Source organism: Rhinoderma darwinii, chromosome 4 (genome assembly GCF_050947455.1).
Source record: "Rhinoderma darwinii isolate aRhiDar2 chromosome 4, aRhiDar2.hap1, whole genome shotgun sequence".
Classification (NCBI taxonomy): Eukaryota; Metazoa; Chordata; class Amphibia; order Anura; family Rhinodermatidae; genus Rhinoderma; species Rhinoderma darwinii.
The window spans coordinates 266,662,657-266,681,582 of NC_134690.1; the positions used below are offsets into that span (position 1 = coordinate 266,662,657).

General features: G+C 38.5%; 1 protein-coding gene across 6 annotated transcripts; it reads right to left on the reverse strand.

Moving 5' to 3' along the window:
- Positions 1-4,422: 4,422 nt before the first annotated feature.
- On the reverse strand, positions 4,423-17,499 carry ZBTB18 (zinc finger and BTB domain containing 18). 6 transcript variants are annotated; one of them, XM_075862458.1, is made up of 2 exons: positions 17,306-17,499; positions 4,423-7,773 (listed from the first exon to the last, which is right to left on the reverse strand). In XM_075862458.1, exon 2 carries the CDS (start codon positions 7,757-7,759, stop codon positions 6,197-6,199), a length of 1,563 nt encoding a protein of 520 aa, XP_075718573.1. In that variant the 5' UTR covers positions 7,760-7,773; positions 17,306-17,499; the 3' UTR covers positions 4,423-6,196. The 6 variants fall into 6 exon arrangements, with proteins under 6 accessions (XP_075718573.1, XP_075718571.1, XP_075718577.1 ...); XM_075862456.1 differs by lacking the exon at positions 17,306-17,499 and adding an exon at positions 16,951-17,099; XM_075862462.1 differs by lacking the exon at positions 17,306-17,499 and adding an exon at positions 10,394-10,561.
- Between the last annotated feature and the right edge of the window lie 1,427 nt (positions 17,500-18,926).

Consider the following 18,926-nt stretch of genomic DNA (forward strand, 5'->3'; position numbering starts at 1 on the left):
AACTTGTTGCTCCAGTCTACTGAAAAAGCACCCAATGCTACTGGATGATCCCCCTTGTAAAAGGAACAAAATAGGGGCAATTGCGTGTTTTAATATGTTGCCCTCAGGTCTATGTGAGGAACACTCATTCTCTCGGTGATTTGATGAAATACCTGAGGATTCAGTATCCATTCCTCTGGGACTAGAAACGCTCAACTCAGCTTGTCTGCTTGAGTATTGAACACCTCTCTGATATGTACTGCTGAAATGCTTAAAGAGGATCGGTCACTAGTTTATTAATTCCCTATCTCCTAACTAATCTAATAGGCACTATGATGCTGATCACTACAGTGTGATTTGTTTTTAAAAAAAATGTTTATTATTTGCAAAGTTATGAGCATTTTTCTAAATATGCTAATTTGGCTATAATAGCCAAATAGGTTACTATTTCTTTTCACTCTAAAGCAGTGTATTGTAATTTTTACTGGCTTAATACTAGCAGGAAGATGGTAGACCTGAGGGCTTTCATTAGACACAATTGCGTCTTGGGAGGGGGGCTGGTAATAGTGTGACAAGGGGAGCTCCTCCCTTTTTCTAACGGCCTAGATGGCACAATAATCTATCCCAAAGGTTACAGTGAATTGTTGACTGTAACATACAGCCAACATCCACTGAGTATAAAGTGGGCTTACCCTGTGAGCCCACTCCATACTCCCTTCCGTACCGGCTATGACATACATTTACATAAAATGTCGGTAAGCGATTAAATGGACTCAACTAATTTGGACCATACAAATGCTAAGACAATGCATGTGCACTTACAATTTATTCTATAATGATTCATACACAGCATATTTTTTGTTATGAGCAGGTCTGTTCCTGGTATTAAGCAGGAGCTGGGGCAGTCATTAGGGCAATTGCTGCACAGCTAATTCATCAGTGCAGCCACTGAGGCTTGTTTGGAGAAAGACAATTGGTCTGCCTCGCCCCCTGGCTTCAGCAGGATGTCGGTGGAATCACATGCTATGTGTGTATACTTTGTGCTTCTCTGTTGTTTTCCCAGTGGTCTTGCATTTCCTCAGTCCTTGTTTGCTTCAGTGTTTGATCTTTGCTTAGTTGTTCAGTTTTATCTGGTCTTAAACGTTGTTTATTCTGCTTGCCTTGTTTCACTAGGTTTTGGATTTGTTTTAAGTTTGTTTTCCATTGCCTGTTTTTTAGGGACGTGTTAGCAAAAGCATTTGCAGATTAAGGACAATTAGGGACAATGAGGGTTAGTAGTGTCTGGTGTTGGGGTCAGTGCTTAGAGAATTAAGAGCGAGATGGAGCCAAGATGAGCTTGTTACCATTACCCATTTGTTTCAATCATCTGCTTGACATCATCTTACCGTCCTGGTCTGCAATCGGTGTGTTCCAATTTCATGTATTCCTGTTGCCTGCTAGTGTTGTGATACGCGCTCCATATTTTCCTTCCCAGTCCAGCTGGCTCACACTTTGGTTCTAACGTAAGTCCTGGGGATAACGGAGTACGATTAGTTCCCGAGATGGGGTACTGCTATAGGTGAAGCCTAGTTCTGCTGCCTTGTAGCCAGTTAGCATTATTAAAATTTTAGAATATATGTCTCAAGTCAGACCACACAACTGAACAGGTTTGTATTTTGACATTATTATTAAAGTGTCAAACTATTATTATACCATGTGGTATAATCATTAAAACAATTATTTTTTCTATGCAGGGATCACTTTTAAAAGTTCAACTCTTAAATAAACAAAACACGATAAAATAGTAATTAATTGGACAAATTAATGACCTTGTACATGACTATACAAGTGTTAAAGGTTATTCACTTCACTAAAAACAATTCTGCATTAGAAGAGAACCTACCAGCCATTTCGGTGTGAGTAAATCAATGCAATCTTATACACTATATTAAAGAAATATATATTTAAAATCAATAGAATCCTGTCTGAACAAATGGGCATATACATCCATCCTACAAAGCGCCTACCCCCACACAATGAGCAGTGTATATTGTGGATGATGTTACAAATTGACATGGTGTCCCCATAGGAATGTTAAAGCCTGCTCCCCATGTTAGAAAGTCTGGCCAGAAGTTAAAATACTAAACTCCGCCATCTTCACTTTGAAACACCAGTCAGTACTTTGTCACTGCAATTTCTACAGTCAATCTGGGTTTCCTAGGAGAACAAGCAGACATGGGATACCCAATCATGGTGGTTGTGGTTAGGGTTAACATTGCTAAGCATAGTTATTTGGTATATCTACCATTACTATTGCAAGTATAAGAAAAACACAAAAAAATAAAAATGAGAAAATTATTCAACACATCATGTCCAATTTTTTTGTTTTTTAATCGGATCGGTATATTTAATTGTAGGCATTTTATTTTTTTTTGTAAATTATCAGGTCAATGGTTGGGAGACTGAAAAAAAAGATAAAACTAATAAATTTGTCATCAGTTCTAAAACTAGTTTAAATCCATTCCAGTACACAAATATACTGCAAAATAGTACACAGAGGTAATGAAATCAAATCGTTAAAAACATTGTCAGAAGTGAGTATTTTCCAAAACTGTTGTACCTGAAATTTAAATGCAATTAAAAACTCTACATAATGATGTACAATTTGTGGGGGAAAAAAATAGGGTTATAGAGTAGATTTAAAAAAAAATAAAAATGTAGTTCGGTCCTAAAGAGCATAATTAACTGACAAAGGGATTAACCCAATTATGGAGTCAAAGTGCCCCTTTCTTGTAGAAATAAAAGAAATAGGATGGGAGAATTGTCTTCAAACCTCGCAGATAAACACATTTAAAAATAAATAAATTGGCAAATAAAATGAATTTGAAAAAAAACAACAACAAGTTTTTGTATCAGTGTGCTGCAGTGTATTTTTTGTCAAAAACAAAACTATACCTTTTATATAAATAGTAAAAGTTAATTCATACTTGAAAAAGCAGAATGCAGAATGGCACTTTACTTTTAATTTCATGTTGTGTTATGAATATGAAAACTTAAGGGTGACATTTATCTGCACAAAGCTTAAAAACTAAACTAATGTTTTACATAAACACAGTTTGTTTTTCTAGGACATCATGCAGTCTATCTACAAAAATTTCAGTTAAGAACAAACCCTGATTAATATCCATCATAAATCATTAACTTATAAAATACTGTATGTTAGTGTCAAAATAAGGTGTCTACATCTCTATAAGTCCTTTAAACTTGATGTCCCTGGAGGTTATAAAAAAAACAAAAAAAAAAAAAAACAATAGCAAATGTAGCTTATTGGGGTGTACTTTGCATGTAAGGGTGCAAAATTACATTAACAGCTTTCATAATATTTCTGTTTATCCTTTTATTTAGGTTGTTTTTAACAGTTAATATTAAGATTTAAAATAAACTTTTCAATGCCACAGACATTAGAAATATGTTAATTATGCTGTCCAAAACTGAGGCTTTAATACAGTGCAATTTAAAATATTTCTATATCTTTCTTTGCAACAAGAGCATCATAGAAGTATATCTATATACCCAATCCAATTTTTCAAAGTAACGAAAATTGGGCTATCCTGTTAAATTAGTGTGTAACGGGGGACAAAAAGGTAAATGTGTATTTGTCGGAACCTTTCAGAACTGGTTCAGTGACTTAACAATTAACTTATTGTGAAGAGTTGCAGAATATGTTAGCACTATATAAAACATTATTTTGCATACATTAAAAGTCTTACATTTTTTAAATCTGTCAACTTACTCTTGTAGCCTTTATATATTTTAAAATCAAAAGATAGCCAAAAGTATATTTATGGTTCAAATATTGTTCGAAGAAAAAAAAAAAAAAAAAAGTGTTCCTAATTTCAGGATTACTATATGTTTATTATGATAATGCTAATACAATAATAGTAATCCTGGGGCTCAAAATTCAACAAAATATATATTTTTGTAAAGAACACGTATATCTAAATAGTGGCATACTACCTGCTACTTTTAATACAAGTATTCACACTTCCATTTTTACACCTTAAAAATACTTCTATTTCTTCTGATTTTACATACAGGTGTAAACATTTATTTAGCAGAAGTAGCTAATATTTTATTGAAAATTGAGTGTAGAAATATAACTATACATATGACCACTTATATCCATCCAAAACTGCTATTTCTCACTATGACAGAAGTCATGCATGGGAATTTTCTGCTATGCCTCAAATCCTTACCTTGTTGGCATATCACTGCAAAGTAAAACTTTGTTTTCCGTTCTCCTACTATTATATTTACGGATTGTTTGTTGAGAATATATACCTGACATGTGATTAAAATGACAAAGTTCTATAGACTGGACCCAACACACACACACACTATGTGCAAAGGGTGGGTAAATAAAAATACTGAAATCTCAAAACTCATTAAATTGATGACACGTTCCCCAAATTATGTTTTATTGAAATTTCACACGGTTTGAAATATATCGAACACATACACGAAATACAAAATTAAAACAATAATAATAATAATAATAATAAATTACCCACCCCTTTCCTGGAAAAAAACAAAACAATGATTGTCAAGGCTAGACAGAAGTCTAATTGTTGAATAAATGTATTCACAAATCACAAATTTTAAAATGCTAAATAAAAGCAAAATAAACTGCCAATAGTCATTGATTGTCTTATCCATATTATTCAATTCAATTTGCCATTCTTAAATAATAGTATAAAAACTTCAAGTACAAACACATCGCTCCACTGAATTATGTATTTTTTCTGTCTCCATTTTACTAGGTCTTAAGATTTTGATAAAAATAACAAAAACAGCATGTTTCCCATTTATTAGAAACATCTCATATTAACAATTGTACATTTCAGATGTTAACTTCAGATGTGGTTATCGTCTATAAATAGAAATAAAAAACCAGAAGACCCATTTATGAGTTTTCACAGAAGATGTATTTTTTTACTATAGTACAACATCAGTCTAGTATATATATAAAAAAACAAAAAAACAATCCTAGGAATTAGCTAAGTAATCTCAGGCAAAACACTGCTTTTATAGAACTCAAATGATACCTGTGTTTGTATTAGGTCATAGCTTTGTCTTAATGCAAGCAACAGTAGTTAAAATAATATGTATACAATTTTTAATTTACTAAACATTTTATATTGAAGTGCCATTCATTCAATATTTCTCTTTGTTAGAATTCACATTTTTATATAGGTATTTTATATATTGCATCTGTAAACAGGTGTATTCTTCAGGAAACATGGTATGTGCTGGCTAAGATTAAATCGGATTTAAAAAAAACAGGTAGAAAATACACGCACAACACTGTGCAATTTTTCATCTTGAGAACACAAAGTTGCAATTTTAACAGCATATTTCTCGCAGATAAAATAATATTCAAATAAATTATCATCTTGTAGGTACAGGATAGAACTATTCATGCGGCTCTGTTTAAATAGTGAACAGAAGGAAATTAAAAGCAGCATTCAAGTTGTTTGACAAACACCTCATGAATTTAAGTTATACAAAAATGATACGTTATAAAGCCAAGTTGAACATTTAACTACCGTTCACAATCCTCTTATTTATTTCAAATTAGGTTTCCACAAATAAAAGCTCACAATTCATATTTTAACCATTACGGAATCTGACGATGTTTTTAGAAAATGTAAAAAATTAAGCCTAGCTTTAAGTGGAAGCATTTATCCCTTTGCTTTTTTTAATTGATGAGGAGGTGCAGGATATTCTCAGTTTAGAGTAAAACTTATATCGAGTAGCTTTACCACAGAAATCATCTGCAAATTAAATAATGTCACTAGACAGTTCCCAGTGTTAACCGACCCGAGCATAAATCCCCCCCCCCAAATTCCACCAAACAAAAATAAATAGAATAAATTGATTTAAAATAGCATTCAGTGTAGAGACTTATGACGTGTTGATCTGATAAAGTGCAACACTGATACGCAACAAATAAATAATTCGTTTAACAAATGATTTTCCATGTGATACTCAGATTCTATAATGCCATGGCTCAATTGATATTTGCATAACACAATTTTGATTTCTCTCGAAATTGAAAACTTTAGGTTGAGTGTAAAAGGGATATTTAACATCTTGTTAAATACACTGACAGTGCATTTGTGTATGTGCAGCATACATAACATTAGACCTTGTATGCATGCATGAACATACATTGCATTCATTTCCAAAGTTCTTGAGAGCTATCTTCTAAAGCCCAGTCTCTCACCCCGGGCAAGTTCAAGGCTTCACTTTTAACAGAAAGAGAGTTTACCAGTTCACAGTGAAATTTTCTGATGTGCCTATATAGGTCTCCAGACTGTGTAAACCTTCTCTCGCACCACTTACAAGCATGCGGTTTCTCCCGTGTATGAACCACAGCATGCCGGCTCAGGTTGTGAGAGTACTGGAAACTTTTTCCACACTGAGTGCAAGTGAAAGGCTTTTCCCCAGAATGAGTCCTCTCGTGACGTTTTAGAGTGTACATACAGGAAAAAGTCTTACCACAGAGAGAGCAGGTAGGGACATGGACATCATTAGTGGGTTTACTTCGTATGCCATCTTGTTCTCGAAAGTGTGTACTTAAATGAATTTGAAGGATATGTGGGCTTGGAAAAACTTTGTTGCAAAGTGGGCACATAAAGATTTGCCCGGCAGGATTAAGCATGTTTGAAACAAAAGGAAGAAGACTGGTGTCCATATTATTTTCTATCTGAACTCTCTCATTATCAGGAGTGATCATTTCATCATCACTTGCCTTTTCATCGTGATCCAATTCTCTTAAGACTGAATCTTCTCGTACAGAACCCAAGTGGACGGACTCATAATGTGTCCTTACATCATTGCTTATGCCTTCCTTTACATTGCTTTGCTCCATATGATATTCAGTAGTATTTATAGCATTTTCATCACAAGATGCTTCTTTTTCTACCTTTACATGAACTAGATTGTTTCTTAATGTCTCTGGTGAAGAGAAGTAGGAGGTACTCAGTGGTTCTGCGCCTGACACACTTGATTTCACAGACAGGTCCAGGACACAGTCTGAATCTGCTGTATCCCTTATGGAAGTGTTAGACCTCCCAGATAAGGAGCCAGCTGAGCTGCAAGGGCTAGGTGCTGTTTTTACAGCGGTTGTGTGAGTTTCAGTTTCTGCACTAGTTTGAGTAATGCTGGTTGGATCAGAGGACAACCTCAACCACATGTTCCCAGAGTCCGCTGTCAAATCACCTCTGCTAGGAATGTTTAATTTTTCCGCTTCACCCTCTTCATCATCACTAGGCAGATCACCTGCCATGTGGCTACTACCATCTGAGAGGCTCTCTACTTTATCTGAACAACTTGAATAGTCTTCCTCTTTTTTTGTGCTGTCTGCCTCAGTTGTAGCTTTTTCTTTCAGTTTCTTTTTACAGACTTTCACAATGTCGTACATGTGGAGAAAACTGGCAGCTGCAAGAACATCTTCAATAGGCAAATCTTTAAACTGGAGTTTCCCTTCGTACATGAATTCAAGCAGGAGAGCAAAGGCTGGAGCTGTAACAATGTCACTGTTCAAGTTAACAATGTCTCTTTTGTCTAGCTGATCCTTGTAAAAGAGGTGGAAATACATGCTGCATGAAGCCAGTACAGCTCGGTGAGCTCGGAAATGGGCATCTCCTACCAGAACAGTACAATCGCACAGAAATCCTTGATCTCTCTGCTCGCTCAAACACTGTAGCAAATGTCTGCTGTGTTCTGGAAAATCCATAATGTCTTCATAACCTAAACAGAAATCTTATATTAGAAGGGATCACATGATTCTTATTAAAAATAAAATTGAAAAATAAATCTTAGTTTACTGAATCTATAAGCAAATGCTAGACATAACTCACACGTAATAATCCTAGAACTGCTATTTTAAAAAGGAACAGAACTTTTACGAGAGAAACAAATTTACACACGTTTCACAGATCAGATATTCTATGCATCGCTAACGGACATGACCTTCATAATACGTTTTTTCCCAGTGAACAAAAAAGATCATTAAAGTTTTGAAAGCAAGCCTATTTTCAGCCATATAACTCAATACTGGGATTTTGATCTTCTACTTTGTTCATACTTTAGTCAGGCCATGCTAGCGTAATAAAATGTTCTGTTCGTAAACCTAGTGTGTAGAGCTAAACAAGTAGTACAAGGTATCACATTAGGTACATTATTATGTAAAAGGAGAAAAAAAAAACTATTTCTGCAACCAAATATGTTTTACAATAAAATAATCTTGCATTATCTTTACAAAAACAAAAGAATGCTAAGATTAACAAATACAATCACTTTAAGTGCCCTGTAACTCACATCAATCCTAATCCTTAAGAGGGCTAAAAATAAAGATTTGAGGGCAGCTCACAAGGTAGCTGTGATCAAATTAGTAGGCTGAAAGGACAGAGGGACGAAGAAGGAAGCTTATAAACATCTGATCCAGCTGACGGTGGCCATATGGCAGCTGCTGCCCAGATAAAGAGATTAAGAATAGAGGAGTGCGATTACAGCTGTCTGGCCAATTCAAGCAGCTCAAATCTACAAGTTCTAAATTAGTTTGCTAGTACATAAACAAGTACGGAGAATACATGCAAAAAACGCACAATATATTTCTACGACAGGCAGATCCAGAAAATGCAGACACAAAAGTCTAAAAGATGAAGGTGAATTTTTAATAGGAACGGTGAAAAGGACACTTAATAGATCGAATTGACGACAACCTAATTTAGGCCCGTTGTTCCTTCTCGGTACTTTCAGACTGCCAAACATGACTGCACTTAAAACTAAAATAAGATATTTTGGAGCACTTAATATGCTTAAAATCTGCAACACGAGGATGGTGAATAGTTACAATGTTCCACAACAAAAACCAATAAACATGCATCGTGCACTCCTTATTTTAACCACATCTACATAGCAGAAAGAAGTCGAATATATGACAATGACAAAAACAAACAAAAAGTCCTTAATAATGTTAGGAATTCTAGGAAACGGCAGATCTAAAGAGAAACCGTTACCAAAAGATGAAATAAGTCACACTGAAAATAAAGAAAACAATACATAAGAAACGATCATCAATATACAACTGCATTTACTGCAAGTCCTACCTTTTTTATACATAGACCTGATGATGTACTCCCCTTTCACAAGTGCTGAATGCTGGTTGTATATTGATCGACTCAAGAAAATAAAAAAAATTAAATAAATAAAAGAAGGGAAAAAAAAAAAACCAGACTGACAAACAGATGCAAAGTGGAGAGGATGTTAGAGAGGAATAAGATACCTTTTCCCCACACAGCTCTGCACACACTAACTCCCTGGCTGTGTGTTAGAATAAAAGGCTGAGGGATGGCAAGCTGTCAGCTGCTCTGACATCATGTTCAGATGGAAATGCTACCTCCAGCTGTGCTCCTTTTAATGCCATATGCTGCTCCTCTACACTCCTGCCACCAGCTTTTTCTTAGGAGAACTTTTTTTTCTTCAGTTTGTATAAACAAAAACTTCAAAGTTTCCTCTTCTCTAAACTTTCTCCACATACCAACTTAACATATGGACTATTATAATTATGGAATTTTCTAACAACTTCACACCATTTTTGATGATTTTATGTATTGAAGGCATGAACTTCTACAACATGTTGCTTATAAAAATAATATGCTGTGTATATTTCTGAATACAATGCAAAGACATACATCAATGTACTATATATATATATATATATATATATATATATATATATATATATATATATACACACACACACACACACACACACGCGAAGGTGAATTATAACATGAAAAAAAAATCCTAATTTTCCTATTATACAAGTAAAAAGTTTATTTTACATATTTATTATATTACAGAATTAAAATATGTCCAAAATACAATCTCCTTAAGTGCGAGTTATTATTATTGCAGATTTAAGAGTGCTGTTGGCAAACATACACGCAAAAAGATCAGGATCTTCTTGCAAGAGGCTGATGAAATAACACTGCAACCTCGTAGTGAACGAACACACGTTTCTATTCTGTTTATGCACCTCACATCTGTGAGTGTCATATAAACACTAAACATTAGGTAGGTGAAATACAACCTGACGCTTAAATCATGTGAATGTAGAATTGGAATTGCTAAATTTAGAAGCAAAAGGCTCCTGAAAACAAATACAAAAACTGGGTAACAATTTCAGATACTTATACAGTAGCCTAACAGTATTTACTCATAGGAAAATTGGTTTCCCTGCGGCTGTATTTCTGTAGCTTGCTCCTTAATACATCATTTTCCTAGCTATTAGCCCACATATTTTTACTTAAATGCAGAGGCTGGCATAGAAAAGTGCAGCGCCTCTTACACCTATTGTGCTTACCTGATTGGAGACGACATTCTAGAGTGGGCTGCGTTCTTCCCGGGTGAGGGGCACTCATTGAAGCGTGCCATGTGATAGTAACACGGAGCATAAAGCAGCCAGTGCACGACATGCACCCCAAAGAACTGCCATGTGTGCGACTGAGAAAAAGCACCAAGTCAGGCTGAAGACCTCTGGTATAGGCATCTGATGTGGTAAGGGGTGTGGGGCAATCCCCAGCTCCTCACCCCAGTGCCTCGACTACTGAATTATTAATAAAGGAGCTATGCGTTGTAATCCAGGTGAAACTTTAGTGTAACCATACGTTTTGCCCTTTTTATAATACACTGAATAAAGTATTTGATTTTATTGTATTCTAAGGCCCTATTCACACGAACGTGTCCGTTTTGCACGCGTAGGAAACGCAGTGTTTTTCCTGCATTGCAGTTCCATGTGACATCAGTGTATGGCGCGCGTTTGTGCTTTTTACGCGCGTTTGTCATCCGTATCTCGCACGGTTTTTACATTGAGAAAAAAATACACCTTCGGTTTTTTCGCCATCATTTCTTTAGCAACTGTTGCGTTAATCACTGATAGCACACAGATGTGCGTCCGTGTGCTGCCCATGATTTTCATGCACCCATTGACTTTGATGGGTGCGTGATGTGCAAAAACCGCATAAGAATAGGACATGTAGTGAGCTTCACGCAGCGGACACACGCTTGCGTGAAAAACATAATATCTGAATGGACCCATTGAATCGCATAGGTCCGTGTGACATCCGTTGTTTTAACGCGCGCAACACGGACGTGAAATACGTTCGTGTGAATAAGGCCTTAAACAAATTGCTTAAAGGATTTTCTTAGAATTTAGGATTAGGTCTAATTAAGTTCAGCAAGAAAAGTGCTGAATTTTAGTAATGGACACCCTGGATTAAAGTAGTCCTCGATCTGAGACTCCACTCTACATGGATCTTTATGATTTTATTCATTCATATCCATATAGATATTTATTGGATGCGCCAATTACTGCATGCACCTCAGTCATATAACACAGTCCTCAAGTTCTTGGCTTTACAACTATGCTGAAACTGGGTTTACATTACAAAAATGTTGAGTTCTCTACATACTGAAGATGAAAATCCCTATTCATAAAGGGGTCCTCTACGCATACTCAAATTAAGCTCTGGCTCTAAACTTTTACACCTCCGATTTACCTTTATGTGAGGATGGGTCATCAATATTGATGACCTATTACCTTACAGAGAGGGCCAGTCCCAGCCCACTGGTGATGTGGATAACGTGCTACAGCAGCAGGCCATCGTGGTCAAATGACTTGTCGCCAGTATGGAAAACACAACATGTAGGATACAACAATTTGGACTTCGATACCGATACTTGGTGTAGTATTGCGATTTTGATACCAAAACGATACTTTGCCAACAGTAATATAAAAAAAGAAGTGAGGCATGAGGTGTGATGAAATTTGAATATGCCTCACATTAATAGTAATTAACCCCATCATGTTTCTCAGTCATAACTGCTTTGATCGCAGCATTCAGGAGAATAGAGGCGGAGATGAGAGGTTTCTCTGATCTCCGGCGTTAGAGCGGGGCTGCGGCTCTGTAATACAGCCATTGCCCCGCTCCTGACAACAAGTGCGCGTGCGGTTAGCATGAGGTGATGCGGCCGGCGCTGCACTACTGAGCGGCAGTTCAGGCACTGAAGACAGAAAATGGGGGTGTTTTGCAGTGCACCCGCCATGTTCTGTCTTCAGTGCCGCCGCTCATTAGTTCAGCGCTGGCCACATCGCATCATCCTGACCCCGCGCACTTGTCAGGACTCAGGAGCGGGGCACGGGCTAGATTACTCAGCCGCAGCCCCGCTCTAATACATTCATGTGTTACAATACTGAGCTGTGCGGCCACACAGCCTAGTACCGAAATACATGAAATAACAGTATGGAACCGTTTGGGGGTGCATGGTATCGAAACTTTTGCATCGTGCATCCCTATGTAGGAGAGGAAGCTGGCAGTGCATATAAGATGTGAAAGAAAAGTTTCAATATACGCATCTTAGTGCCCAAAAACATGTAAAAAAACGTAATTAAACCCGCATGAAACGCATGGTGCATGTGATTTAAACGCTGGGAAAAAAAAAAAAAGGGTGTGTGAAGAAGGCCTTACAATCCATATTAAAACACTCATTTCTTTGCTGGAGGTGGACTTTTGGCCTCAGGATAAAGGGACAATCTCTGTATAAGCCGTAATACATAAGTGGTCCATACTACAACTGTGCTCCCACAGGTGGCAGCAGCTCAAAAATATTAGTGTATATGAATATAAATAAATACTTATGAAATGTGAATAATTCCTATGTAAGTAGCACATTTAGCAATACTAGAGTCTGGGTGCTGGCCCCTATGGTCTCTAGAAGCAGTATACCCCTTTAGCTCACACATTTCCACATAGACGTGGAAGTTCCATTACAAACAATGGAGAACCCACCATCATAGCTTGGAGATGAGCACGATAGATCTATCAGTTACCAGCAGAAAAGGCATGGCACTGATAAGAGCACTGTGGTCACTTTTTTCTCGTGACCAGTGGAGCAACTGCCCCCCTAATGCTAGCATCTTAAATACCTGACACGTGAGAAGATACAATGTGCGAATAGGTGCACATACATTAAGGCATCCTTAACACAGGGTTTTCATCTGGCGTAGAAAATGTTATGCCATTTTTACATAAAAAAAAAATTTTGTTTCTTTTATTATGAAATATTTTAAATGTCATACCCAAGCTACGATAAAAAAAAAACAAAAAAAAAAACACACTGAACCCAAAAACACCACAAGCCAAAACACTGTATGTAGAGTTCAATATTTCACTAGACTTTAAGGTAACATCTGGCCACAGCATTTTTTACCTCAAATAAACGTAATTAAAAATGCCAATGGAAAACTAAGCAAGGCGCTGTGTAAATCCAGCCTAAAGCTTATGCTAAAAAAAATTTGCATTTATATCATTTTATGGTGTTAGAAGAAATTTTCTATAACAAACGCTAAAACCTTAGTAAAAAACAAACGGAAGAGGTTTCTTAACTTAAATTTATGTCAAAACTTGACATTTTGCTTTTCCAATTTACTGTGCCTATTATGGACTGAAAAAATACACTAAAATTGCCCAGAGGAAAAAAGGAAAATCACAAACCACGAAGTGCATGCAGTGGTTGAACATGTAAGTAACACCACAAGAGGCAGAAGATATTTAATGGAAACTAACTTTTCAAACAACTTATGCTGATCTAATAGTATACCTGCTAAGTATCAACTTTGTAATTTACTTACTGTTAAAATTTAGTTTTATTCATTCTGTGTGAAGTTACTGCCACTAGGTTTCTCCCTACCTGTAATTGGCTGTCCACCCCGTTGTCAAGCAAAATCCGTCTCTGGTTATAGAGCAGAAGAGACGGAGTGCAGGAAGTCGGGGTGTCTAGCAGAGGGGTGCAGGAGCAGATGCGCAAAGGGGGTCTATGGAGAGGGGTTTCATGAAGAGGGAGCAGAGACAGAGGAGACACAGGCTGCTGGTAAGATTTATATCTCACTACAGTGCAAGATTTTCAGCTACACTGCTTATTACTGCTGTATAATCTCCTCCATGCTGCTTCTAGTTCAAAGGGTGTGCTATAAAGAGATAGTGGTTCAGGATGTTCTCTGCTCTGTGTGTGCTGTATGGGAGATATGATAGCAGTTAGGCTCTACCCACCTGCTCAGGGAAAGCTGAGAAATAGAGACAGCCTGCAATGGGCAAAACTGCTAAAAATGAAGAACACAAGTCATATAATGGCCAGAAATAGTCTTATTCATCATGTTCACCCACAACAACTTATTCTGAATAGTCATCTGAAAAGTTAGGTACGGTTTAAAGCACCATCAAATACAGAGCTTTGTAAAGTACAGGAAGGTACCGTAGTGATATTGTATAGACATGCAGTGACGCCACCATTGGTTAACCAAGCCATGAAAAAAACACTCTGGCCTGATCAATGCTTTCATCAACATGACGGGATACATGTCAAAAACATGGGCACAGGACTGAAAACTTAAAGGGGGTTTTCTCATTTCGGACATTTATGGCATATCTACAGGATATGCCATACATGTCCAATAGATGTGGGTCCGAACCTACCTCTAGAACGGGACCCCTTACCTCATCCTACCTTGTCCCGCGGTCGTTGCTCCCTGGCCACCGAGTTACGACGTGGCCGGGAGTACAAAAACAGCAGGGCTTGCTGAGCTACATGGTTTCCGTAACTACCATAAAACTTATTAGGAGTTACGGAAAAAGCGTAGCTTATTATGTATTATTGTATAAGTTACCGTAACTCCCATTCACTTCTATGGGAGCTAGTCAAACAGTGTAGCTTAACAGTTTCTGTACTCCCGGCCACCTCAACATAATCTTTGGATACGGCTTAAAAGTCCGAGCTAAGAACACCCGTTGAGTATAGTGCCTATTGTTACCTTCACTTAACTTTAGTCCAACATTTCTGAAGTTGTTTGTTCCATTTACCCCAACCCCACCTCACAATAACGCATTATATGGTGGCCATTTAAATGAATAAGCAATGATTTTACAAAGTTGTACCGACTCCACCAGAAGAGAGACGTTCTTTCTAGCTGCTCTGCTGTGGCTTATAGTCGAAATGTCAAGTAAATCCACCCTAATAGGGCACATGGAAAGTGGTAGTCCAGATGAAACAATTCGTTTAAGGCTATGCTGACATGCAGTGTAAATAATTTAGGATTTCGTTTTAGGCTATATTCATACCACGTTTTAGGCTATATCCACACCACGTGTTAAGCTATATCCACACCACGTGTTAAGCTATATCCACACCACATTTTAGGCTATATCCACACCACGTTTTAGGCTATATCCACACCACGTTTTAATGCTGTTGAAAGGTTCTGCTTCAAGAAAAAAAAAAAAAAAGTACCTTTAAAATAAGATATCCTGTTGCCATTCCCTTCTATTGTAAAATAAACAGGATCCGACTGGATCCTGTTCTTCAATTGGGCAGAGACTAGGGAGCCTGCATCATTTGTGTGTCCGGTTGCATCTGGTTTTATAGGTAAATTATACCATAATAATAAAACCGTACCTTCAAAAAGGGTGCCAAAAGGTGACATGAACAGAGCCTCGAAGTCAGAATTTGCCATAAACTTGGCCTTGGATCTCACCCTTTGCACAACCCATGGTGAAATCCGAAGCAAAATTCTGCGACAGATAGGGCAGATACATTTTAAGATTCCCCAGCTTGTCTACAATCTGCTGCGTTTCGTAAATCCCCATTCACTAGCAATGTAATATAAATTCACACTGAAAATCTGCATGAAATACACGACATCTGGGGATATATATATTTTGCCATTGGATAGGCTGTGGAAGCACACGTTGCAATTTTGCATCCCATTTAAAAACATTAAGATTGCAGAAGGGTGCAACCTTATTAACATGCTGTGCGACAAGAAGACATTCCCTGGAATAAGTTGCTTGATGTAAAACCTAAAGCAATGGTCAATTTTCATCCTCGCACAGCAGATTTACAGGTTCACAGTGCCAGCTTGATGCTTTCATTGGGGGGCTGGCATGGTGAAAGTCACTGTAGCACCAGTTCTAAGGGAATCCAAAGAGGTGCAGGATAGAGGAATACTTATGGTTTCCAATTTGGGAAGATTTATAAGAAATGAAGATGCAACGCACAGATGTAGACGGCATGCATTGTCAGTAACAATATCGTAACAGCAAGTCACGAACATTGGATCACACATGCAAACAGCGTTCTCTATTTTAAAGTTCTGGAAAAATAAAAAAAAATAAAACACACACATACTATATATATATATATATATATATATATATATATATATATATATATATATAATAAAAAAAATAAAAAACTACTACAGAAACTGTAATATGACAAATATACAAGTTACCAAATAGAAGAACCCCATTAATAAACTAAAACTGCATCTGAGATATTAGTGGGACCGACACAAGAAAATAGGCGAGGGCGACACGGCGACTGCGCAACATTAAGATTGGTAATGTTGCGCTGCCAGTCGCGCCGAACGATAGTAAATGCGATCACACAGAGCAGGCGGCGTGGATTTCTGGGCATTGTCATGTCGCAGCAAGTTGCGACCACATTTTTCTACCATTCGGCGCAATGTAGTAACGTGACCTTGCAATCTTAGGTCGTGCAACTAAAAAATAAGTCACGGTGTAGCCCTAAAACCTAAATGATATTTATCTACTTGAACTCCTGTCCAGGGTTGAAATTTCTTTGGAAATGAAGGTTTTATCTAGAAGCTCTTTTTAGAGATAAATGACAATGCAGAATGTACAGCGGTCTATTGTTATATACAGTATATGGTCAGTAGTAGTGGGGGATGGGTCATAACCAATAGTTAAACCCGACACTATAAAAGGGGAGGAAAAAAACACAAGACATGAGAAACCTTTTGAAATGCAAACATGAGAAAGTAATAGAACATACATATCTACTTACACATATATTCTACATAGAAAAGAAGCATAAAACGCCAGGGACAAATCCCACCAGACTAATGGCCGGTCACATACACGTACAGGACTACTAGAAGCCGCAGCTCAGCCCAATGGAACACGACATTGGAAGCCCAAATTCGAGCAGCCAGCGAAGTGTCATGTGAACGGCAGCGTGAAGTCGCTGCGGGGTCTGAGGTCACATGCCGGGCGGCAGCAGTTACGGAACTCGTCTCGCAGACCTGTTCCATATCCTCACGTCCTTCCTTCTGGGAAGAGTGAGTCAGCGGCAGACGCAGCTCGTCCTTGACCCTGCCCGGCACTCACTGAAGCAACCCTCCATTACCCGCGCCTCTTACTCTTAGAATGCTGGCCACTGCTCGTCCAGTGACCGCAGGATCTGCTGCTTCTCTCCGCCAAGCGTCGAAGTCAGCGCTCTCTTATCAAGGTCTCCCCAGCGCACAGACCCGGGGCGGCACTCGGCGCACACATCAGCCTGGCGCGTATTAGGCGGGCCAGGTGCCAGGAAAGGTGGCCACAGAGGCGAACAGGGAAGGATGGCAGAGTCTGGCAAAGTACAGCGCCTGCGCGAGAGTTCACGGGGGTAGAGGCGGGGAATTGTCGGCGCCGCTCTCTGGAGTGTCTGCCGCTGGCAGTGTTCGTCCATGTGTACTTCGATTTGTTTGTTGCGCATTGTGTGATAGTGAAAAGTGCTGCACGATATTAGTCATATGGTAGAGTAGTTGTAGTTCATGAAAGACTGGCAGTCGCGCTGCGACATGACCACACGCTCTCCTCAGGCGGCATTTCTGTAGCAGGTGGAATGAACGGGTCCCCACATTACACTAAAAAGCTTTGCTTACTAGGAAGGATAAAGCAGTGGAGGAAGAGACTGTTGTGGTGAACAGTATGTTGGTGGTGTACTGATTATATATATATACATACACACAAAAGTGTTAGGACACCTACAGCATACCTCACAATTTTGAAATGTAAAGAGGGACAAATCCTGCGGCGCCGTGTCTTATTTTTTTTTCATTTAGCCCCTTCTCTAACCTCAACCAATCGCTGCCCATACACACCCAGTTCAACCCACACAGTATAATGCCACAGTATAATGCCCCCCCCCCCCCAAACTTCTCATGGCCGACGGTCCGCAGCTTTCAGCTGCATCCCTGGGTCTAAGTGACCCAACAATTCAGCACTAGCAGCCGGGGCGTCACTAAGGGCTTAAAATGTCAGGGGAAATAGCCCTAAGGGTATGTGCACACACACTTTTTACGTCCGTAATTTACGAACGTATTTCGGCCGCAAGTCCCGGACCGAACACAGTGCACAGTGCATGTACGATGCTAGGAGTCCCTGCCTCGCTGCAGGACAACTGTCCCGTAGTGTAATCATGTTTTCAGTACGGGACAGTTGTCCTGCAGCGAGGCAGGGACTTCTAGCATCGTACATAAGTATGATGCTAGGAGCCCGGCTCCTTGCACTGTGTTCGGTCCGGGACTTGCGGCCGAAATACGTCCGTCAATTACGGACGTAATTAGTGTGTGTGCACATACCCTAATACATATGTGTCCGCCCAAAAAAAAAAAGGTGTATAGGAGACCGCATATCTATAGCACTACGACCCTATAAACTATGGATAGGATTAGATACAGTGGCTCAGCAGACAGTATCACACATGATAGGATTAGATACAATGACTCAGCAGACAGTATCACACATGATAGGATTAGATACACAGCTCAGCAGACAGTATCACACATGATAGGATTAGATACAATGACTCAGCAGACCGTATCACACATGATTGGATTAGATACAGGGCCCAGCTCACTGACATTGCAGCTCCAGCGCTGGACCCAGGAAAGGTAAGAATAATAATTTTGCTTCTTTATGTGTTACTGATTATTTTTGTGTGTTTGTGTTTTTTTACAGGTTCGGTTGTTGGACTTCGGATACGAGGACTTCAATGAC